General features: G+C 47.0%; 1 protein-coding gene across 1 annotated transcript in view; it reads right to left on the bottom strand.

Moving 5' to 3' along the window:
• The window catches only part of CYFIP2 (cytoplasmic FMR1 interacting protein 2), a 107,047-nt gene extending 84,076 nt beyond the window's left edge, over window positions 1–22,971 (bottom strand). The window contains exons 1-3 of the mRNA XM_081092182.1: window positions 22,860–22,971; window positions 5,762–5,901; window positions 3,959–4,048 (exon numbers count right to left, since the gene is read on the bottom strand). Coding sequence (XP_080948308.1) covers window positions 3,959–4,048; window positions 5,762–5,878 — 207 coding nt within the window. The 5' untranslated portion in view covers window positions 5,879–5,901; window positions 22,860–22,971. The remainder of the gene's footprint in view (window positions 1–3,958; window positions 4,049–5,761; window positions 5,902–22,859) is intronic.
• Window positions 22,972–24,035: the final 1,064 nt, after the last annotated feature.

Genomic DNA, 24,035 nt, shown 5'->3' with positions numbered 1-24,035 from the left:
TGAAACGTGTGGGTCTCCTGCTGCCATTGCTTCAGAACACACATCAGAAAACGGATGTGACAGAAACATAAGGCACATGTTAGCAACAAACTTGGCCCTTGGTAGGTGTGAATATTCCAACTCACTCACCCAAAGAATGTTTGAGCTCTGAGGGGTCCCAGGCTCTGTGCTGGGACTAGGGCAGTGAACAGGATGAGATGGACTCTGACCTATGGCCAGGGCAGGTGACCACCAACCAGGTTTGTTGTATAACTAAGCCTGCGATATAGAGGTCAGAATGGCGTGGTGGAAGGCTCCCCTGGTAGGGCCATGGAAAGCTTGATTTCTGGTCCTGGCTCTGTTGGGCCCACCTTTTACCTTGAAAAATGTCATGGTTTTCTCACTGGAGGAAAAGAGTTGGTCTCAATCACTGTCTCACCCCTGGCTGCACATTAGTCACCTAATGTGAACTAGGAAGACTCCTGATGCCCAGGCCACGACCTCCCAGAAATAAATCATTATCCCTGAGGAGGGAGCCCAGGCATCAGCATTTTCAAATGCCCCCCAGGTGAACCCAATGGGCAGCCAGCGTGGCAGCTGCTGGACTAAAGATCTCTAAGGTCCTTTACTTTTATAAGATTCTGAAAGTCCATGACTTAAACGCAATGTGAGGTCAGCTCAAGTTTCAGGACTGTTAGTGACAGACTGTACCTCTCAGCACTTACTCAGCCCCTATCTGACCTCCAGCAAAGAGCCCTGACCGTTCCATGCAGCTGGGCAATTACATGGTTTATATATTTTCTCTCACTCCTCTTTCTTCTGGCTCTCCCACCATTTGAGAGATTTACCAAGTGCAGGCAGGAGAAATACAAGAAGCTGAGCATCTAATGAAGATACTTTGCTGCTGATAAGGTACGCTAGTGAGAGATTAGCAAGTTACAAGTAGAAATTGTTGAGTGAAGTAAGGTTTGGGCATTACTCAGGAATGTCAATGGTACACCCTATTCTTGACCCATCTAAGACGGTATCAACACTATCCCTGTGTCGGCAGAATAACAGCCCCACAAAGATGCCTGAATCCTGATGCCCAGAACTGTGAATACAATCCTCTCCACAGCAAAAGGGCCTTTGCAGATGTAATTAAGTTAGAAACCTTGAAATGGGGAGGGAGGCTGTCCTGGATTATCTGGTGGACCCAAGGTAAGGACAAGGGTCCCAATGAGTGAAAGAGGGAGGCAGGCGAGTCAGAGACGGGATGGAGGGTGGAAGCAGAGACTGGAGTGATCGAACTGCTGGCTGGCAGAGGGTGAGCCGAGGAAGGTGGGCCGCCTGTAGAAGCTGGGAAAAGCCAGGAAACGGAGTCGCCTCCACAGACCTTGACTTTAACCCTGTAAGATCCTGGCTGGACTTCTGACAGAAAGAACTGTAAGCAAATAAACTTGTGTTGGTTTAGGTCACTAAGTCTGTGACAATCTGCTACAGCAGAAATAGAAAACACAATCCCCCTCTAAACCAGCCCCTCCTTCTGACTCGCCGATTGGTGCCCCTGACCTGGTATTTATACAGACAACTGTTAAGCCAGGTGGAGTTAACCTCCAGTGTCTCTCATATCCACTTCCTTAGTCAGCCCTCAACCATCACCCTCACTCAGCCTTTAATGCCTCCAATGCAGATAACCGTATCTCAACCAGTGTATTCGCCTCACAACTTATTCTACACATAACTAACAAATGGAACTTATTCCCCAAGCAGAGGTCTGTTCACATTTCTCCCAGGGATAAACAATTTTCTATTGCTTTTCATTTTTATTAAATGAATTACAGCCCTCTATGATGGGTGAATTGTGTCCCTCCAAAATTCATATGTTGACGCCCTAACCCCCAATACCCCAGAATGGAACTATAGTTGGTGACAGGGCCTTTAAAGAGGTGATTAAGTTAAAATGAGGCTTTCAGGGTGGGCCCTAATCCAATCTGACTGGTGTTCTTTTAATGAGAGGAAATTTGGACACACAGAGACACCATATGTGTGTGTACTCACAGAAGAAAGGCAATGTGAGGACACAGTGAGAAGGTGGCGGTATGCAAGCCAAGGAGAGAGGCCTTAGGAGAAATCAACCCTGCTGACACTTTGATATTGGACTTTTAGCCTCTGGACGTGTGAGGCATCCAGTCTGTAGCATATCACAGACCCTTATCTAGTTTTCCATAAGTACCGGAGAATTTCTTTATATGTACCTTACAGTCCAAACCTAGGCAGCCTTGAAAATTTTTGCCTCTGGCCTGACCAGTGTGGCTCAGTGGTTGACCTTTGAACCAGAAGATCAAGGTTCGATTCCCCGTCAGGGCACATGCCCAGGCTGTGGGCTTGATCCCCAGTGTGGAGTGTGGAGGAAGCAGCCGATCAATGATTCTCTCTCATCATTGATGTTTCTATCTCTCTCTCTCCCTCTCCCTTCCTCTCTGAAATCAATAAAAATATATTTATAAAAAAAGAAAGAAAGTCCGGATTCCAGGTGCAACCCCATGATTTACTAGTGGGATCATGAGCAACTTGCTATTAACTTCTCTAAGGCTCTGTTTTCTTATCCCTAAAATGGGTATAATGACCCCTTTGCAAGTTACAGGGCTGTTATAAAGTTCCATGATATCATGTATGAACATACCTTATACATTTTAAAGTTTATATATATGTATATATATACGGTTATAATGTAATTTGTGTGTTTACATATTTTATACGTACATATGTATAATACAAGGCCCTACTCAAAAGCCACTTCCTTCATCAAGCTCTCCCCAACACCCTCAAGGCCCCTTCAGAAACAAAGAACTTTGTACTTTTACCATGTCATTTACCTTTAATTTTGTGCATTTTTATTGGTCTGCAAAGAGTAGTCTAGAGCAGACAGACCTTATTCGTGGTAGGACCCCATGAAACTTAACTTTTCTAGACGTCAGTTTTCACATCCATGAAATGGGTATTGTAATAGAACCTACCTCACAGTACAGTGCGTTGAGGACTGAGACAATGCATTTAAAATATCTACACAGAAAGTGTTTGATGAATGGTAAGCTTGTCTGTATTTCCACTTGACCCATTGAGAATCCCCGTTTGTCCTTGTATCCCCCTCCCCAGCATTTAGTAGTCTCTGCAGGCCCCAGGTGCACACTACTTATTAAATAAATGGGTGGGATATGATAAGACCAGGTTTTAGAGTACAGCTGATATACAGAGAAAGTTCCAGAGAGCTGCAGAACAAGGAATCTGAATTCCTCAAATTTCAGTACTGCTGGAGAATAAAATCCACGAAAGCCCCAGAGGGAAGGAGCGATCCCTCGCAGATGTGAACGATTTAGGCCACCAGCTTCCTCAGGTCAACAACATGTGATTCCAAAGCCACGGTCCCTTTATGAGAAACCTTTTGTTTTGCTCAAGAGTATAAAGTGTCTCTAAAGCAGTGGTTCTCAACCTTCTGGCCCTTTAAATACAGCTCCTCATGTTGTGACCCAACCATAAAATTATTTTTGTTGCTACTTCATACCTGTAATGTTGCTACTGTTATGAATCATAGTGTAAATATCTGATATGCAGGATGTATTTTCATTGTTACAAATTGAACATAATTAAAGCATAGTGATTAATCACAAAAACAATATGTAATTATATATGTGTTTTCCGACGGTCTTAGGCGACCCCTGTGAAAGGGTCGATCGACCCCCAAAGGGGTCGCGAGACACAGGTTGAGAACCGCTGCTATAGGCGCTCAGGGAAGTGAAGAGTAAGGATAATGCTGGGCCCTAAAGGTGAGCAGGATTTGCAAAGCTGGAAGACACGGGGGCACAGGATGGCCCTGGGCACTGAGAGAGGCTGGGGCAGGTGTGAGAATGGGCTTAAGGAGGTGGGTCTGCCTGAGGCTGGAGGTCCTGGAATAGCTGCCCACAGCCCCTCCCGCCCTGGCAGGGTCCCAGAGACTCACCATGCTGGAGTGGACCGTAGCCTGTTCGATGTACCTTGCAATGCCTGTGACAAATGCATTCCTGTCCTCGAAGTTCGTGTCAAAGTTGGCCTGTGGGAATTGGAGGACAGGAACATTTGGTTATTGAAAAACAGGTCCAAGGTGGCTGGGTGCCCAGGGAACGCACTGCTGCCAACAAATGCCACCAGTTCTCTGTGGAAAGCTATGTCCACATCACCCTCTCATCTTCCCTCCCCCAAATCCCACTCGGCCACACTGGACGGGAGCTGCCTACAGACAGGGCCCACATCCGCTTCCCATCAGGGTCACCCCACCTGGCCCTGGGAATAAATGCTTACTGACACTCTACACACCTAACAGCTGCTGAAAAGTTAAGATGCGCACTGCTTTCATCCAGCAGCTGCAAAAACACTCACCTGAGGGTGCAGATACATATGTAAAGGGTAATAACTGCAGCATTTTTTGTGATAGAGAAAACTGGAAATCATTCAAATGTCCATTAACTGCGAAAGGCTAATTAGATCATAGTATATTCATACAATGACTTACATGTAGTAGATGGTAGTTAAAAATAATGTGGCAGCAATGTAGTATTGTTAGGGAAAAATATCCATAATAAATTTTAAGCTAAAAAAGTCAAATGATACATCAATTTATATATAGTATGATTCCCTTGTTATATTAAAAATATATGCATATATATAGATGGTAAAAATGTGTATATATATATATATATATATATATAGACATAGACATATTTATAAAAAATTTATTTGTTATACTTTTTTTGTATTGCTTATAATAAAAAAGATATTGTCCAACCAGCGTGGCTTAGTGGTTGAATGTGATCTAGGAACCAGGAGGACACGGCTCGATTCCTGGTCAGGGCACATGCCCAAGTTGTGGGCTTGATCCCCAGTAGGGGTGTGCAGGAGGCAGCCGATCAATGATCTCTCTCATCCTTGATATTTCTTTCTCTCCCTCTCCCTTCCTCTCTGAAATCAATATAAATATTTTTAAAAGATTCATATAATTAAAATTTCAATCTGGGTTAGAAAATGTGAATAAACAAAGTTTATGAGTTGAAACTTCAGGCATGTGCTTCATAAATCTAATCACTGAATGAAATTAAAAATATATTATGCATTATATTTAGTCTCATTTAGCAGCCTAAGAACTTTCAAAAGGTCAAATACAGCAAAGAATTTCAAATTAACTTATTTTTTTCTTAGCCTGGCATACTCGCCCTGCACACCCAGAACAGGGGCTATTTGCAAGGCAGAATCCAGCTGCACAATGCCCTTCCCCCATACCCTGGTGGATCACGGTCTTGAGTCATCTGATCATGGTTTAGCACAAGCTCACCCGTCTTGGGCGAAAGCAAACAACTGTAACGGGCTTCCCTGAGCCATTAGCTGCTGTGAGGAGTTGAAGAGCTCTCCTCACATACATGAAGGAAAAGTAATTACCCAGGCAGGCTCTAGGGGTTTCTAAATTGCAATATTTAATTCATGAGGTCAGAGCTGCCAACGCCTTGGTTGGTGCTGCAGCAAGAACAGCCGGGAAGGTATTTGGGGTCAGAGCAGATCAACAAGCCTTCCCCGGGGAGGAGGAGCAGCCCTGGTGTACATTTACTAGCTAATCTATTCCTTACACTCAGCTCCACCAGGGCACCAGGGACTCCATCAGCTCACGACCTTTCACCTTCTAGATGCAGAGCTCCCCCTTCCCTCTGCCTTCAGGGCAAACCCTCTTAGGGGACCCCCCGGGTTCCTGAGCCCCCAGAGCCCTCGGAGAATTGACCTGGTACATGATGGAGGAAGGCGGAGGCTCGATGCATGGCTGCTGGTCAGGGAGGGGCAGCTCTTCCAGCAGGTCCACGTTGGACAGGGCATCTTCCAGGGTGACGTGGGTGGTCATGGCTGCAGTTTCCGTATTCCGCACTGAGGGGAAGGGAGGGAATGAAGAATTTCAGGGACCGCCAAACACTTCTCTCAATCTCACCAGTTCAGACTCCCTCCAGAGAACAAAGGGAGGTAACATGCACTAACACCACACTTTCTGTTTCTTCACAAGGTGCCCTTAACCTGCAGCTGATATTTGAGGATCTCTTCATGGTTTACAAGCACTTCTACGTCTACGATCTCGGCTGAGCAGCATCACATTCCTCTGTGATCAGCACGGTATCATATCCACAGAGCTGGTGCAGAAGCCAGGCTCCGAGAAGTTATGTGACACCCACACAACCACAGTGACCAAGGGCAAAGGACTTCAAATAACGCCTGATGCTAGGACACAGGCCATGGCCAGTCCCATCGTTTGTTCTTTTAGAGAAAATGTATCAGTTCCACGCTTAAATTATGGCACGGCACAAAAGCCCATGATTGCAATAGCCACGAGTATCCACTTGAAACCAGAGGCTAGGTCTTACAAGCTAATTCAACTGGGACTAAAGAATTTAGACTCCAGCAATATTAACCTTATTTGCAAAAACGAAGAGCCATCCATTGGCCAGGGTATGTTTTTTGAGTCCCACCAAACAAATCAGCCCTGAACGAACATTTTTGTGTCTGGGATGCTGGCAGAGTGCAGTGGCTTCCATGAGGATTTGCAGGCAGTCAGCATAGTTAACCAACTCAGCAAAGAGAATCCACATTTCTTTTTCAAGCAAAAGTGAAATGTAGATAAAAAATGATCATGACTCAGACCATCAAGTTTTCCCAAACATGATCTCCTAGCAGTCACATTCACGGATCACAGTGCAATAAAATCAGAACTCAATAATGCAAATAACAGCCAAAAGCACCCCACACCTATGAAAATACATAAAAACACACTTCAACGTTACTTACAGCTAAAGAGGAATCCAAATAGAAGTTATAGAATATTTAGAACTGATGAGCAAACAGAAACTCAGAATTTAAGCAATTGCACAAGGACAAGTGCTGGCAAAGTGGTGGAGCAGTAGTTGGAACCCAGCATAAATAAACGTCTTAAATGCATTTTGTAGAAAATAAGTGGAATTGAATGAAGTGAATTTTCCTCAACCCAAAGAAATGAAAACGAAAAGCAGACATAAATGAAGCAAAGAACAAAGCAAACTAAAACAGACAAATAGTAGACTATGTGAACAAAAAATCTAAAAACTGTTTTTACAAGAAGATTAATAATAAGCTAAGCCTTTAGCACATTTGAATAAGGAAGCAAGAGAAGGCCCACTTTGGTGTCACAGAAGTCATCCCACCCATCCCTTCCCACCCCATCACAGGGAGGAGTGAGATGTGCCTAAGGGCAAGAGTTCTAGGAAATGGGGAAAAGGGGACCAGGAACCTGAGAACTGGGTCCAGGGGCTGAAACAGCTGGAGTGTCCCCAGGGGCTTGCTGCCCCTAAGCTACTGTTGCCATTAGGCCTGTGGTTGGGCGGGCAGATGGGACTAAGCAGCTAACTATGACTCACACTTAGAGTTCCCAACAACCTTCACCCCCACACACCACCCTCACCCCTGCCATGCACTCTGGCAAGAGCCAAGGCCACATTTAATTAGGACACAGAGAGCTCAGAAGTGGGTTTCCCCTCTGCCTTCTACAGGCATCTGGCCTCATCTCGTGGTTTCAGGCCCTTCCCACACCTATGCTTCTTCCTCTTCGCTCTTCTCTCTCCTGAATTCTAAGTGTGGCATTCAGTTCCACAGCAAAACCATTTGCCAATCCACAAGAAAGATGGCCTTCTTTCTTGTATTAATATTAACTCCTCTTGCATTTTGCAGGAGGAGGTAAGTTTTTATGGGATTAATGATTTTATGGAGCAAGCTACAAAGCCCTGATGACACTATTCATTAATTCAAATAATAATGATAATAACACTAATAAAACTAAACATTTTTTAGCCCTTACTCCATGTCAGACACTCTGCCAAATACTTGACTATTTTAACCTTGCATCAACCCTACAAATTATGATTATTCCCATTTTACAGATGAGCAAACAGAAACTCAGAATTTAAGCAATTGCACAAGGACAAGTGCTGGCAAAGTGGTGGAGCAGTAGTTGGAACCCAGGTTTGTCCTATAAAAAAAAGGCCTAGAAGCAGCTACCTACCTTTAACTAACGGGGTTGTGTCAAAGGGACCCAGCAGCCAAGCTGAGGCAGCTTCCATTAGCCAAAAACAGGGCAAAGTGAGAACCACCCAGCATAACTCAGTGGACTTGCAACAACATCAGATATGTCTTAATCCATGAGATCATAAAGACACTTAATAAAAACTTGGATTTTATTACTTTATTCCTATTGGAGGATGCCTGTGAACCAATTTTTATGTTGAAAATCACCAAATGAAAGAAAAGAAGCAAACACTTAACCAGTCTTTTCTATACAAACGATACCACTTGAAAACCAAATTGCAGAAGACAGAGATGTTTTTCTCTATAAAGTTCTTTCTCTTTTTATTTCCAGAAACAGTGGCATAATTAAAATATTCCTATTTTCCCAGCCCCTAATACTCAAATGGATATAGGCGCTGATTATCAACTGTTATGAAAGAATCTGACATTATGCACCTTCTGATGGAAAAACACACCATCACTTTATGAAGAATGCTGGAGCCAAAACAAAAACTTGAATTTCATCAAGCCTTTGATACCAACTGACAGGAAACACAGAAGACAGAAGAACACATTAAAATACACCACAGTGATGTAATCAGTAAAATATAATCTATGGGAAACTCTGCTAGACAAATGACTCAGTGCCTTCGACAAATACTGCAAGAAAAAAAAGAGATGGAGGGGGAAGCTATAGATGATAAGACCTTATCTGGATCCTATTACAAACAAAGCATCATAAAAATAAAATTATCACATTTGTAAGAAAATTGGAAAATTTAATACTGACTCAGATATTTGATAATATCAAGGAAATAGTGCTAGTTTTTAGATGTGATAATAATATTGAGATTATGTTTTAAAAGAGTTATCTTCTAGAAATACCTTCTAAAATATAAATAAAAGGGTACAGGTATTTGCTTCCAAATGATACTACATGGGGAAGAGTGGATACTAGATGGAACAAAATCGGCCATTCGGTAATAATTGTCAATGCTGTGTGATGCTGAAGTAGGAATTTATTACATTTTTATCCAATTTTATAAATGTTGAAATTTCCCATAAGCCGTCCAGCTCAGCGTATGCACTCCCAGTTTGAATCTGTCTGCCCTGACTCCCACTTGCCATGACCTTTCCCCTCTCCTTTCTCCTATAACCTGGGTTTCTTCTGGGCTTTGCAGACATCAAAATACTCGTTGACCAGAATAATCCTTAAGGTTTCCCGCTTCAACACAATAATAACCTTACACTTTCCTTGAAGAGAATCATAAGTGAACAGCCTACAGAGCCAGTAAGTTAGGCGTCTTTATTTCGTTAATGCAACCTCTATTTTCTCCTTGTAAATACAGCTTCCCTAATGGATTTCTCTGTGTGTTTGTAGATCACTCACTGCCTAAGGAAGAAGGAAATCAGATGTTTTTAACTCAAGTGCTGAAAGTCACTGCCAACTCCACATCAATCAGAAAGAAAAAACGTACTGGAAATGTTAACAGAGGTATACATGGAAATGAAGTTATTTTTTCTGGCCCACATGCCCTGCCTGTTATGCAACCTTCCAAATGAGAGGCATTCTTTATATTCGACTTACATGGTTGTTTTGTCATTTTGAAAGAGAAATTAATAAAATGTTTAAAAATGAACAGTGTTCTGGGAGCATCATTTGCCAGACACAGCTTGCCACCTCTCACTGTGGGGTATTCACGGCGTATTTAAGTTCAGTGTCTTCACAACAAACTCAAACACAGTGGCCTGGAGTCACCAGACAAGTAATAACATTGGGCTTGCAGGCAATGTGCTTCTGAGAAGGACTTCAGGCCCCACCATCACCCATGGCTGAGATGACTGACAGAGCCTGAGCAAGAGGAGGTGGGCCCACAAATGCAGGGTAGCTGCTAGGAGAACCTGGCTTTGGGAATGCAGGCCTGACTACCCACACCCCAAACCCTGCCTCTCTGTGAGCAAAAGATGCACTGCCATTTTCTGTTTGACATTCTGGAAGGAAATGAAGAAAAGGTATTTTTACTGAAGTGGAATATTAGGCTAAGTATAGTAGTTAAGCTTGAGTTACGGGCTCAAATCTGTCTCCTGCCACTTACTAGCTATATAACCATAAACATATTACTTAACCTGAGCCTCAGTTTCCTTATCTGCAAAAGGGCGCTAATTACTAACAGTCGCTGCCCTCAGTGAGTTAGTCTGAGAATTATATAACATGATGGCATGTGGAATGCTTAGTCCAGCAGCAGGAATAGAGGAAGCACTCGGGAAATGTTAGCTGGTCAGGCGGCCTCTTTTAAATAGAGTGAATGGATGAATTAAACACTGCAGCAATTCTTCCACAAAAAGGAAGGCAATTCTTCCACAAAAAGGAAGGCATTATTATTATCACACCTCTATATTTTTATCTCAGTTCTACAGATCTTTCCGTTTGACTTCCTCAATCACAACGACCCTGCAGGTTTAAGAAAGTGCAGGTGCTATTTTTGCTGTTGTCACTGAGAAGTGAAAACTCCCATTCAAGGTCACATGGCCAGCCAGTGGCTGAGCTGGGCAGAAAGCAGATATCTTGACTCTCAGTTCTCTGCCCTTTCTTTTAGACCACACCTACCTTTGTACCTTTCTGGAAGGTACGAAGCACTTACTTTTTTCTCCCCTCCAGTTTGGCTGCCTTTTCCTTCCTCAAAAAGAACAAGACTCTCACAAGCTAGAAAGATTAGGTAAGTTTGCCCTTTGGGTTTCATGAACATCAAGAGGCCAGGAAATATTTTCCCTGTCTGTAAATCTCTCCGGCTAGAAAGCAACTAAAATAAATAAATAAAAACAAATTTTAAAATATATGAACATTGCCTGGCTGGTGTGGTTCATGGTTGAGTATTGACCTATGAGCCAGGAGGTCAAGGTTTGATTCCCCGTCAGGGCACTTGCCCAGGTTGCAGGCTCGATCCCCAGTGGGGGTGGGGGGCGGCGTACAGGAGGCAGCTGATCAAAGATTCTCTCATCATTGATGTTTCTGTCTCTCTCTTCTCCCCCTTCCTCTCTGATATCAATAAAATATATTTTAAAAGAAAGGCTCAGATGGTCCCTTTTTTAAAAAAATGTTTTAAAAGTAGCATTTTACTGTGCAAGAAAAAAAAATTCCAAGAAGAAATCTGGCATCTAGCTAGCATGTCCATCGCGGGTGTAAGCTGGGTGTGTCTGGAGTTTGTATGGGGACTCAGGTTTGCTGTGACAGGTTATGGCTCTACAGGTCATAGCGTTCCCCTACAGCTAAGACCCTTTTACATGTCAGAACCTCTTCATGGGTGTGGGGGGCCAAGCAGGGACAAGGTCACTCGTGTGCTTCTTATAAGACTGCCAAAGAGTGCGCCAAAATGGACCATGGAGCTAATTCTGAGCAGACAGGCAGTGAATTTTAGAGGAACGCTCCTCTTGTCCAGTGGTCAGACCTGTGGCTCCAAACCCCACAGGGGCCACTTGGAGCCACCTGCAGAGTGTTACCTGAACCATCTGTAAAACACAGTCACAGGTTAGAAGCAGGCCGGATGCTAAGAGCAGCCAAGCCTCGCAGTGGCTTGTAGAGAGGAGACAGAGCTATACAAGGTGGAGGGGAACCATACAGATGTAGCTCAGCCATGGAATGACCACTCTCCGCACTTCCATAGCCTGCAGAAGTATCACCAACATCACGATTTACAACAGAACTCAACCTACTTCATCTGTTGCCAGGATGATTCCAGAGCTGGGAGAGACTAAGAATGGTTACCTCCCGAGAGAGAAACTAAGATGGCGGCATAGATAAACACCGGGAAATAGTCGCCTCCCACAACAATTGAAAATTAGCCCAAAGGACGGAGCAAACATCGTCCAAAACAACAGGAAGGCTGGCTGAGTGTAATTTCTACAACTAGAAGAAAAGAGAAGCATGCTGAGAGCCAGAGGAGCTGCGGAGGCTGAGTGCAGAGGTACGCGGCGGCTCGCGCGCGCGGAAAGGGGGTGGCACCTGAGGACGCGGCTGTCTTTTTGAATCACAAGCTCCCGACTGCTCTGATCTCCGGCTCCGGGAAGTCTCTGGGGACCCAGGTCTCATACGGGGAGAGGCTGCTCTCTCAGGCGGCAGCGGGCGAACTTGGGGGCAGATTTCCCTCGGAGGTGCTTGCAGCCATTACCGGGACACTGAGACGCGCGACTCTGGGCGCGGAGAATCAGCCATTGCTTCTTTCCCCGCCCTTTTGACTCCCTGAGACCCCGCCCCACCCAGGCTGGGGCAGAGGCTTTTGCATGTGAATGCCCCAGAACTTTGCAACCTGATAATTACCTAACTGCAGCCGGGCCAGCCAGACCCGGAACTTCCAAGAGAAGGCCCAAGGCCCCGCAGCGGCTTGCATTGCTTCACAGCTGAGCCTCTTCGTGGTTCCTGCTCTGTGGCCTCAAGCAGGGGCTGAATTAGCACCTCCTTAGATCCAGGAGCCACTGTACCCAGTGGTCAGAGGGGGACCATTCTCCCACTTCAGACACAGCTGCTTCCCACAGCCAATTGGCCTGGAGGTCAATTCCTCCCAGTGATCCTACAACAAGCGAGGCACCAAGAGTGCACCAAGAGTGTCCACCCCAGGTAACTGGGGAGGCTGAGCCACTGGGCCCTACAGGACACCTGGCGCGCAGGCCACTCTATCAACACAGGGAAGCAGCCAAAATGCGGAGACAAAGAAACAGGTCACAATTGGCAGAAACGGAGGAGGCCAGACGACTGGATATAGAGTTCAAGGCCACGTTTATAAGGTTTGTCAAGAATTTTATGGAAACCGCCGATAAATTTAATGAATCCCTCAAGGAGTATGGTGAGACCATGGAGGTCATGAAAAAGGACCAATTAGAAATTATGCATACACTGACTGAAATAAAGAATACTTTACAGAGCTCCAACAGCAGACAAGAGGATCCCAAGAATCAAGTCAAAGATTTGAAATGCAAAGAAACAAAAAATACCCAACCGAAAAAGAAAAAAGAAAAGAGATTCAAAAAATATGAAGATAGTGTAAGGAACCTCTGGGACAACTTCAAGCGTACCAACATCAGAATTATAGGGGTACCAGAAGGAGAGAGAGGGCAAGATATTGAAAACCTTTTTGAAGAAATAATGACAGAAAACTTCCCCCACCTGGTGAAAGAAATGGACTTACAAGTCCAGGAAGCGCAGAGAACCCCAAACAAAAGGAATCCAAAGAGGACCACACCAAGACACATCATAATTAAAATGCCAAGAGCAAAAGATAAAGAGAGAATCTTAAAAGCAGCAAGAGAAAGACAGTCAGTTACCTACAAGGGAGTACCCATCCGACTGTCAGCTGATTTCTCAACAGAAACCATGCAGGCCAGAAGAGAGTGGCAAGAAATATTCAAAGAGATGAATAGCAAGAACCTGCAACCAAGATTACTTTATCCAGCAAAGCTATCATTCAGAATGGAAGGTCAGATAAAGAGCTTCACGGATAAGAAAAAGCTAAAGGAGTTCATCACCACCAAACCAGCATTATATGAAATGCTGAAAGGTATTCTTTAAGAAGAGGAAGAAGAAAAAGGAACTCTTACCATTTGCCACAGCATGGATGGAACTGGAGAGCGGATAAATACCACAAGATCTCACTTATTTGTGGAATATAATGAACAACATAAACTGATGAACAAGGACTGATCCAGAGACGGAGAGGCATTGATTGGACTGTCGGGCCTTGGAGGGAAGGTAGGGGAGGGTGGGGGCAAGGGGGAAAGATCAACCAAAGGACTTATATGCAAGCATATAGGCCTAACCAATGGACACGGACAACGGGGGGGTGAGGGGGTGAGCGGGGAGAGGGGGGGTAGAGGGTACACATATGTAATATCTTAATCAATAAAAAATATTAAAAAAAAAAAAAAAAGAATGGTTACCTCCCAAGGAAGCCTTTCTGACCCCCTCCCCCACCTGAATCCACTTTCTCCCTCGTTCCTCATTGAACCCAGCATGCTTCTTCTTCCACGGCTTCCATAATACTTTATTACATGATTTAGCATGTTTTCACTCCTGACCTCAACAATAAACTCCTTCAGGGCAGGCGCTGCGTCTAATTCACACTCAGGTCCCAGCACAGGGCTGAGCACACACTCATAACTCAGCTGAACTCTGTGTTCCATGAGTGGATGAACCCAAGGCATCAAGAAAGGCATTGCTATGTCCAAGACACCAGGTTTTTCAAAGTTGGGGAGGAGGAGAAGGAATATAAATAGCAAAGAAGTTGTTTATACTTTAGAAAGAACTGCATCAAAATGGTTCAAATTTTAACATTCAAGCTCTTAAAGTGAAAAGCTTCCATAACTGGTAAACAGTTACCTATGAAATAAAATCTCTTTCTTCTATCATTGTATGACCTGATTTCACTCATCCTTCAAGGCCCCTCCCCTCTCCGACATGATTGCTCCTTCCTTGGAACTCGCTGGGCTTCTTAGTGGTGTTGGTGAGGATGCGAAATCAGAACCCCTGTGCATTGCTGGTAGGAATGTGAAATAATACAACCAACTCTGGAAAACAGTTCGGCTGTTCCTCAATATTTGAATCATAGAGTTCCTTTATATGCCAGCAATTCTGCTCCTAGATGCAGTCCCAAGAGAAATGAAAATATACACCCACACTAAAACTTGAACATAAATGTTCATAGCAGCATTATTTGTAATAGCCAAAATGTGGAAACGACTCAAATGTCCATCAACTGATGAGTGGGTAAATAAAATGTACAGCCACTTAATGGAATACTATTTAGCCATGAAAAGGAATGAAATGTGAAAACATGCTACAACATGAATGCACTTTGAAAATACTAGGCTACATGAAAGAAGTATAATATGCTTTTCTAAAGGAAATGTCCAGAATAGGCAAATCTACAGAGAAATAAAGTATATTAGCAGGTGCCTAGGCCAGGGGTAGGGATTAGGGGAAATAGGTGATACTGCCACAGGGCACAAGGTTTCTTTCTGGGGTAACGAAAATGTTCTAAAGTTGATCATAACGATGATTGCACAATTCTGTGAATATGCTAAAAATTACTGACCTGTATATTTTAAATAGGTAAATTGTACAGAATGTGAACTATATCTCAATAAAGTCCTTACCACAAAAATGTTAGTATTTGTATGACTACTTTGGGAAAATTTGGGGTACATAAGCAGGAGTGATACAAAGAGAGATGAAGCTGGAGTAGGACCTTGGGGAGTTTGAGGAATTTAAATCTGTCCCTACAAACAGAGACTGTGTTGAGTAAAAATCAAAAGGTGACAATAGGAGAGAAAAAGAGAGCGGCAGACACACCCATACTAACCCCAAGGGGCAGCCCCCGAGGCTGCAGGGTGAGCTGGACCACCATGGGCAGGGCTCAAACCAGCCCCCTCACCACTACCACTACCACTACCACCACCACCATCACCACCACACCACCATCCCGCCTGTTTATGTGCACTGCCACCTGTCAGGTGCTGGGGCTGCCCCGCCTTTTCAGACAGTAAACCCCTTTGAGGTGGGGTGATGGGCTTGGTGAGAAGATGGTGGGTCTCAGCTCTCCTCCTCCCACCTGAGGCTTCGAGATGAGGAGCACTGTGTACATGGTCACTTGGTGATTAGGGGCAGCGCTGAGGCTAACACTGACTTCCTGGGAAGATATGGGGACGTGATACAATAACAGATATGAGAGACTGTAAAAGAAAAAGGGGGATGTGAGGAATGGGGGGAGAATGCATTCTAATTCTGAGATAAAACAGAAAGCCATGTAAGAAAGGAAATAGAGTCAAAGGGCATTACTTGGCTCTCTTGTGATCATCATTTACACATCTTAATAATGTCAACACTTGCCCGGCTGGTGTGGCTCCGTGGTTGAGCATTGACCTATGAACCAGGAGGTCACAAGTCCATTCCCGGTCAAGGCACATGCCCAGGTTGTAGGCTCAATCCCCAGTAGGAGGCAGTTGATCAATGATTCTCTATCAATGATGTTTCTACCTATCTTTCCCTCTCTCTTTTTCTCTGAAATCAACAGAAATATATTTAAGAATAATAATAATGTGGACACTTCATACAGGATTTCGGTTAAAATAGAGCTCTTTCTGTATTGGGAGATGGGGGGAGTGGAGGGCGGGAGATGGTGTAAGAAAGCGAAATCTTCATCCATCACAGCAGGAAGTAAGTAGACGGTGCACAGAATAGATAAATCAAGAAACAGCAGCGCAAGTGTATCATTTAGAGATCTGGAAGCAACTACTGGAAACAAACAGTGAGTTAAAAGCCACACAGCCTCTGGGAGGAGGTGGGCACTGAATGGTTGTTTTTCATTATGCGCCTTTCAATACCATTTGATTTTTTTTTTTAAGCACGTGCATGCATCGCTTTGATCAAAATTTTAAATTTTACTTTAAAAGACAACAACCCAAGGCCTCCTTTCCAGCAGTTCAGACATCTGGCCTGTCCTCCAGCCCTGTCTCTAGGCAGGCTTTGCTAACTAAGTAAGGGCCTCACTTTGGGTCTTCTGGGACCAGAGGCCCTGCCACCTGCAGTTTCTCTCCACACAGGGGACCTGAGGTCAGAGCAGAGAAGGCTGTCAGCCTGGACTTGGGCCTCCGTAGAAGGCCTATCCTCCTCTTCGTTAACAGCGGAAAAAAGAGACCCTGGTAGGGCCCAAGGGCTCGCCACTGCATGTGCTGATTTACAGCAGCTTCCTGTTGTCAGGGTTGAGGGGGACTTTCTGTTGATCACCCAACCAGCCAGATACCAGCCTCCAGGGGTGGGGGAGGGGGGGTGTCATACCACGGAAGGCAGCTTGCTGATTTGCTCCCGAGGGGGGCCTGTGACAATCCACCACATGAGGGACACCAATAGAAAGGACTTTTATCCAGGGAGAGCAGCTGCCTCTCAGAGGCACCTGCTAAAACTCAGAAAAGGGAAGCCACTGCACCTGCTGGCGAAACAAAGCATGAGACTTCGGGTCTGGCCACCAGATGGGAGCACCCAGACCTCAGCTCCATCGAGGTGAAATTGCAGCTTGAGGGTGGCTCGGCCTGAAGACTGATTAAGTCCTGAATCACATTTTCACTCGCTGTAAAAGGGCAATTTCCCTGACGGTGAAATATGGAGGGTGACCTGGTGTTGGTTCTCTGTCAAAAGCTCTGTTGTGAAGGTTGTTGTGGCACCTTGTACTAATAACGGTTTAAGGAGTGAGGTTTGCAAACAAGGTGCTTTTGGTTATGTGTGAAGGAGGGCTCAGAGTCCTCCCATGATATCATTGCTTGTGTGCTCATCTCTTTCCTTAAGTGGGAGAAAATGGGGGAGAGTTAGGGGGAGGGAATAGCTGTGGATATGATGTCAATATTGCTCCAACCAGTTAGGAATCATTGGACTTGAGCTTCTCTTTCCAACTCAAAAGCAAATGACTAAAAAAAAAAAAAAAAAAAAAGCAAATGACTGACTATAGATGGGACACTCCATCCCAAGGGCTTCTGTAAAAATCACACTTCCCAACATGGACTGGCCACTGTAGCCAGGGTGTTCAGGGTGCCACGAACCGGCCCATGGACATTCTTTGTGCCTTTGCTCAAACTCTCTCCACTCTCTACTGGGCTGTTTTCTCCCCTTCTCAAATCCTACCCTTGACTATTGATTGTCAAGGCCCTATTCAAGGAAGACTGCCTCCGTGAAGGTGTGACCAGTTGTGCTCCAACACAACCTTCATTTCTCTGGATTCCTATTCCACTCACAGTATGGAGTCCATCATTTCCTACTGCATTATAAACTGCTTTACACTTTACTACTGAAGTGGATCACCCAAAGTCATCTTTTGGGGGATATCAATTACTACAGAGCTGCACACATACAAGGCATTACTTGCTTAATTAACACCTCATGAATAATTTGTTGAATGCATGCGTCAATGGCCAAAATTCATGTCTTCTAGTTAAGAAAATAACACAAAACGTAAAACACCATGGTCCTTAAGGTATCGTGTCTAAGTAAGTCTTATTCCTGTAAGAATCTGAAGAGACCTCTACAAAATCCTTCTGTCATAGTTCCCACCTCCATCCATAAAAAGCGGAACCTCATCGTTCTTTTCCATGTGAGAGAGCACACTTGGAGGTTGATGGATGACCCTCGGTGTTGAATTCTTGTCTCTCCCATTATATAGACCAAAATCGGTCATAAGGAATCACATTTTAAAAGCACAAATCAAAATCGTTCTCAGATACACCTTCACTTAATACTGAGTTATTGAGTATTTTCTATGAGGGCCAGCCCTGCAGATGCTCTTTGGTTTTGGTTGGGCCTTCAGTGGAGTTAGACAATCCCCTCATTCATCCCCAATTGATTTCTTATTCCACCCACAGAGGCAGCTGCTCCAAACCTCCGGAAGGCTCTTGAACTTTCCTAACCACTCCACCACCTTTAGTTTCTGCATAAGACCTCATCTCCTGCCTTATTCAGAAGACAGGGACCATACAACCTGGACATACTGATCATCCCTCCATCCCACGAAGAGACGGAAGTCTGCGAACGACTGCTGTAAAATGACATAATGATGATGCAAACACAAAATCAAAAGGCCTATTGATGAAGTCATCACTGGGTCTTTCTTGGGCATCTCTCCAGAAGCCCATGTATGCCACTCAGCCAGAAAGATCCCTGCAAGAAATTCTGCCTGAACCCAAGCTGTCTTCTCAAAAAGTTTCTTTTAAGAATTTACACCCCATTTGTTCTCTCCTCTGTTACCAGAGTCCAAGAAGTATGTCCCGAAAGGTCATCCTTTGAGGAACATCACACACAGCCCTCAGCACAAAGGCCATGGCTAGGAAGCCAATATCCAAATTCTTTGCACCCTGGGAGGTGTCCCACACCCACTGACTGAAATCTGAAGTGTCTTTGAACAGACAAGGCCATCCAGGGGCCTTGACAGAATCTGTGAATCACAAAATGCCTTTCAGTTTCCCTTTGGCGCCATGGTACAGAGAAGCCACAGATTTGTCCTCTCAAATGGACACACAATATAGAATTAATAAACTGTTCCTTTAGGAATGGAGGGCAGCCATCCAAGAGAAGCACACATTCCAGAACCTCCTTCTCTTCTCTCTTCCCATGGCCTTTTCTTCTTATTCTGGGACTTACAGACATTATCTCATCTGGGGCTCCTGTGGCGACAGGTAGGTTAACAGGCTGGGCAGGCTGCTTTCCATTGTCCAATTTCTAAAGTCAGAGAGCTAGTGGCTGATTGAAAGAAACACAGCAAGTCCTGTGTCCTAAGTCCACTGTACTGCTCGGTCTGCCCGAGAAGCCAAGCGTGCCTCCAACGTGCCTGGTTGGTTGCAAAATGCTGAATGCACACAGAGGAAGAGGTCCTTCCTGACCTGTGTCGAAATGTGAGAACTACCTCTGGGCTTCTGATCCGCATATTCCCTCCCCCCTCTCTCTGCCTACTCAAATTATACCCACCTTCAGAGTGCTACTCAAGAGCACATCCTACCTGAAGCCCTTACTGACACCCCTTCTTATCACTCTTTCCTTTGGCTACCTTTTGCAGGTAAGCCTGGGGCTCGGTTTCCTGGTTACAGAGACCAACTCCCTTGGGAAAAGCAAAATCCAGGAAGGCTCTGGAGGTAGAGGAGTTGGTGAGGGCTGTGGGTTAAGCCCTAGCCAGTGTGGTTCAGAGAATAGAGTGTCAGCCTGCGGACTGAAGGGTCCCGGGTTTGATTCCAGTCAAGGGCATGTACCGTGGTTGCAGGCTCGATCCCTGGCCTTGGTCAGGGCGCATGCGGGAGGCAATCAATTGATGGGTCTCTCTCACATAGATGTTTCTCTCTCTGTTTCTCCCTCTCCCCTCTGCTCTCTCTAAAAGAAGTCAATGGAAAAATGTCCTCTGGTGAGGATAACAAAAACAAACAAACCAAAAAGAGCTGTGGATTAATTACACACAAGAGCCACATTCTTAATGATTACGTAAGAGAGACCTTTAACAATAAATTTATACATATAATGGCACCATGTGCTAGACACTCTACAAAGCATTTTCATGAATCCCTCATTTAATAAGAACATCCAAGGAAGTACCAGCTCCTACCCCTCTGCTGCTGGCCTGCCCCCTTGCCAGTCAGTAGGCAGCAGCATGCTCCACCCCCTTGTCCCACCACAAATGCAGGGCCCATCCTCTGGCCCCTACGCATGGCTTTGCTCCTTAAAACAACAAGACCAAAGACCTTTTTACAAAGGCTCCAATGAGGTGACTGACGTCTAGTTTCATCAGCTACAAGTGAATAATTAATACTTGCCAGTAAAGAAATAGACTCATTGTTATGATGGCCACATGGAGGCTACAAAAGGCCATTTTGTGAAGCCCTTGGTGGAACCCTGGGGCCAACAGTGGCCCAAAGAAAGCCCTTTGAGAGTGTAGGCCGATCCTCAAACGTGGAGACTGGAGCTATGCACAATTTTCCAGGGGCGCTGTCCCCAATGTTAATTAGCTTGTGGCCTATTGATCAACTAATTCTGCTCGCTGGTCAATGACAGCGGTGGAGGCCCACTGAGCACCCTGAGCAGGCACGATTCACCAGAGAAGACCTGTCATGTTCTCCTGGGGCCCTTCTCACATTTTAAAATTCACATTGACTTCCTTCTCTGGGCCAGCCTGATTTGATTTGAGGAAAACTCTTCAATCCTGCTGGTTTTTATACCCCACTCTTGGCTTAATGCCTAAAGCAAGTTTTTCCTTTTCCATTTCCAGCAGGGACTGAACAAAGCAGGCTTGGGTGCCTACAGAACCGGTCAGAACTGGCCAGGAAATATAATAAAGAAGCTTAGTGAGCAGAGAGCTGTTGCCCCCAGCTGGAGGCTCAGCATGCACAACTAGCCAGAGACACTGGTTCTGTAAGTAACCACACATTCCACATTCTTCTTGTGGCCTAGTAGCCATCCTGGCAGGTGGCAGCCAGTGCCAAGAAGTAACTCTCCCCAAGTGGACACTGGGTGCTCACTCAACAAATGCTTTCCGGTGACAGTAACCCCTGACCAGTTACACATACACACTCTTACTATATTTTTGCCCTCGGGTCCAAAGCTGCCCTTGCAGCAAACGGAGCTGGCAGCTGCTCCCCAAAGGAAGCTGTTCCCCAAAACTGCTCCCCAGCTCCCCACTCCGACTTCCAGCCACCGCCTGAAATTCCACCATTAGAGCTATCAGGTATGTGACCGAAAGCTTTGCTTCCCATTAAAATGCCTCTCCTTCTCCGTTTCCTTTCTGGTCAACTGACATCAAAGCACCTGCTCTGTGTGGAATGGGAAATTCTTTTGTATTTAGCTCTTGAGGATAAACATGGTCACTGGCTCCTTTCTTGAAAACAAGGAGAATGGGAAGCACAGGGCACTGGGTGGAAGTGAAGGTGGGAGGCCGCACGGAGGTCCCAGAGGAAGTTGATGCTGGAGAAAACACCTTAAGGCCTTAAGAAGCCTGCGCTAGAATGTGGACCTTGATTTTTACCCTCCACCATCTGTGATCTTCAGATTCGCCAGTACCTTCCAACAGGGCCTGTGCCCAAGAGAAAGGTAAGACCCCTATGCTAAATAAAGTGGGGGGACGCAGGCAGGAGGTGGAAAGGGGGAGTGTGGGGGCCAGCACTCTCCTGATCATGCCCACAGGGCTGCCCCGATATCCCCGCTCATTCCCTGGGAGCACAAACACCCAGAGCCAGCAGGAATATGTTCTTGCCCCCTTCCTGGCCTGGCTGGAGAGGGAGCTGAGGGCCACCGGCCTTTGGTGTTTCTGCTGTGCCGGGAAAACTCTAATTCAAAGTCAGAATCCCTGGGCTGGAGAGGGCACCTGGGCGGCTGTGTCCTTCCCTGCCGGGTTCTCTGTACAGAGAGTCCTACTCTTCCTGTCCCCACCCCCAAACAGAGGGCGCCCCTTTCTCTTGCTTTTCACATAGGTGGTGTGTACCATCCAGGGGGCCGGCTGTCCTGAAAAGCTGAAACCAACACACAGGTGGGCGTCTTCCTGATTCTTCAGAGCTCGAGACAACCCAACCTCCTCCCCAGGAGTCACCCACTCCACCCCTCCCCCCTCCTCCCCCGCCCCAGCTAGCCGGGAGGAGAGAGCGCGCTGCCCGTGGAGGCCTGGAAGCTTCAAAGCGGGTCAGACGCGCCTCCTCCCTCATTAATGCCCCCCGCCCCCCACAAAGCGCCGCTACGCCCCCTCGCCCCACCCATCTCAGGTTCACAGCGGGGCGCAGGGTGCCCAAGGCCACGGCCAGGCGGGCCCAGGCGGCTCCCCCAGCCCTGAGGGAGGTGAGGGTGGCCGCGGCGGCAGAGACAGAGGCTGGAGCTCCGCAGCACCTGGGCGCGCAGGGCTGCTGCCGTCGCCCGGACCGCGGCCGCTGCAGGTGTCTCCGGTGTTCGGATCGGCGTCGCTTCCTCACCGGCAGCAGCTCGGGTCCAGGCCGCGCACCTGCTGCTGCTGCTGCCGCCGCCGCCGCGCCCCAGCCCCTCCGTGTGCCCGCGCCTCTCCGCAGAGTGTCCTCGCCGCGGGGCCCAGGGTAGGCCGGAGGGGAACGGGGGCCCCCGCAGAGTCTGGGGCCCAGCCTCCAGGGCTTCCGGGGGCCCTCAGGCCGCGCTAGCAGGGGCGCCGCGCCGAGCGCCCCCCGCAGGCTGGGAGAAGGGGCGCCAACCCCTCGCGCATCCTCCCGGCCACGTCGCCGTCTCCAGCCGCATCCCTGTCCCCGCGCCGGCCCCAGGGCCTGCGGACGCCGCTTACCTGGGTGTGCGGCAGGTCCGGAGGCGCCGCCCGAGGATACCGCGGGGCCCCGCGCCGGGGCGCAGGATGCTCTGCGGGCCCGGGTCCGCCGGCTGCGCGCGCGGCCCCGCCCTCGGCCCCGCCCCTCCTCCCGCGCGGCTCCGCCCCCGCCTCCGGTGCCGGCCCCTCGCCGGCGCGGCTGTCACACAAAGAGCAGGAAATGGCTGCGGCGAGGGGCTCGGGGTGCGCCCCTCTCCGCTGCCGGCCGGCGTATCCCAGACCTGCACCCGGGCCTCCCGCCCCGGCTACCTCCGGCCACCACCCTGCTCTGGGGAAGGAGAAGAGAGGGAGCACTTGTCCCCAGGCCCCGCGCGCCTGGACCCACACCTGCAGCAGCGGGAGGGCAGAAGCTTTGGGCTCCACGCGATCTCGTGGATCTCACATTTTCCCCAAGCGCTCATTTGTCCACCTAATAGGCAGTGAGCACCTGTTTTGTTCCAAGCACCGTGCCAGGAGCTGGGTATGTGTACAAACGACGGGGTCCCTGCCCTTTTGGAACTGATCTCCCAGGAGAGACAGATGTACATGAACCTAGCGCTTGTCCAGTTACAGCCCGAAGAAGTTCTGTGAAGGAGGGGACAGGGCGAAGGGACAGGAAAAACACCTTGGGGTTGGGGAGAGGGGCCTTCTTTTCAGTTCCTTAGACCTGAATCCCCGAGGCTGCCATCTCTTAAGCAGGACTTGCCTCAAGCTCATTCAGGAAGAATTGCTTAATGGACAAAAAGGACAAGATATGGTGACATGAAGTAATTCCTGGCAAAGCCCAGGAAGGAACCGAGAGCACAGGCACCTTCTTCGTGGCTTAATCGGCCACTTAGGGCTCTCCGCCGACAGCACCCAATCCTAACCTTGGAGTAAGTCATTTCACTACCTGCTCCTGAGATGACACCATGGCTATCAGGAGCCATACCTACCTCACAGGGTCAATAATTCCAAAGCATTTGAGGCAATTTGAGATGTGTATAGATTTAAGGGATAACGTCCTGTTTTAAGGGAACCATTGGGAAATGTTTGCCTAGGGCCCTCAAGTGTATAGTTAATCACTCCCTCTTCCTATCCAGGGCTATTTATAAAGGAGCCATGTTACTCAAGGGCTGGGCAGTCTTTGTCCTCACCGATCTCACACCAGTCCCCAAG

Source organism: Myotis nattereri (genome assembly GCF_964212035.1).
Source record: "Myotis nattereri genome assembly, chromosome: 5".
In the NCBI taxonomy this organism is placed as follows: domain Eukaryota; kingdom Metazoa; phylum Chordata; class Mammalia; order Chiroptera; family Vespertilionidae; genus Myotis; species Myotis nattereri.
The sequence above is the reverse complement of the archived record's forward strand: the minus strand, read 5'-3'. Positions and strand labels throughout refer to the sequence as shown.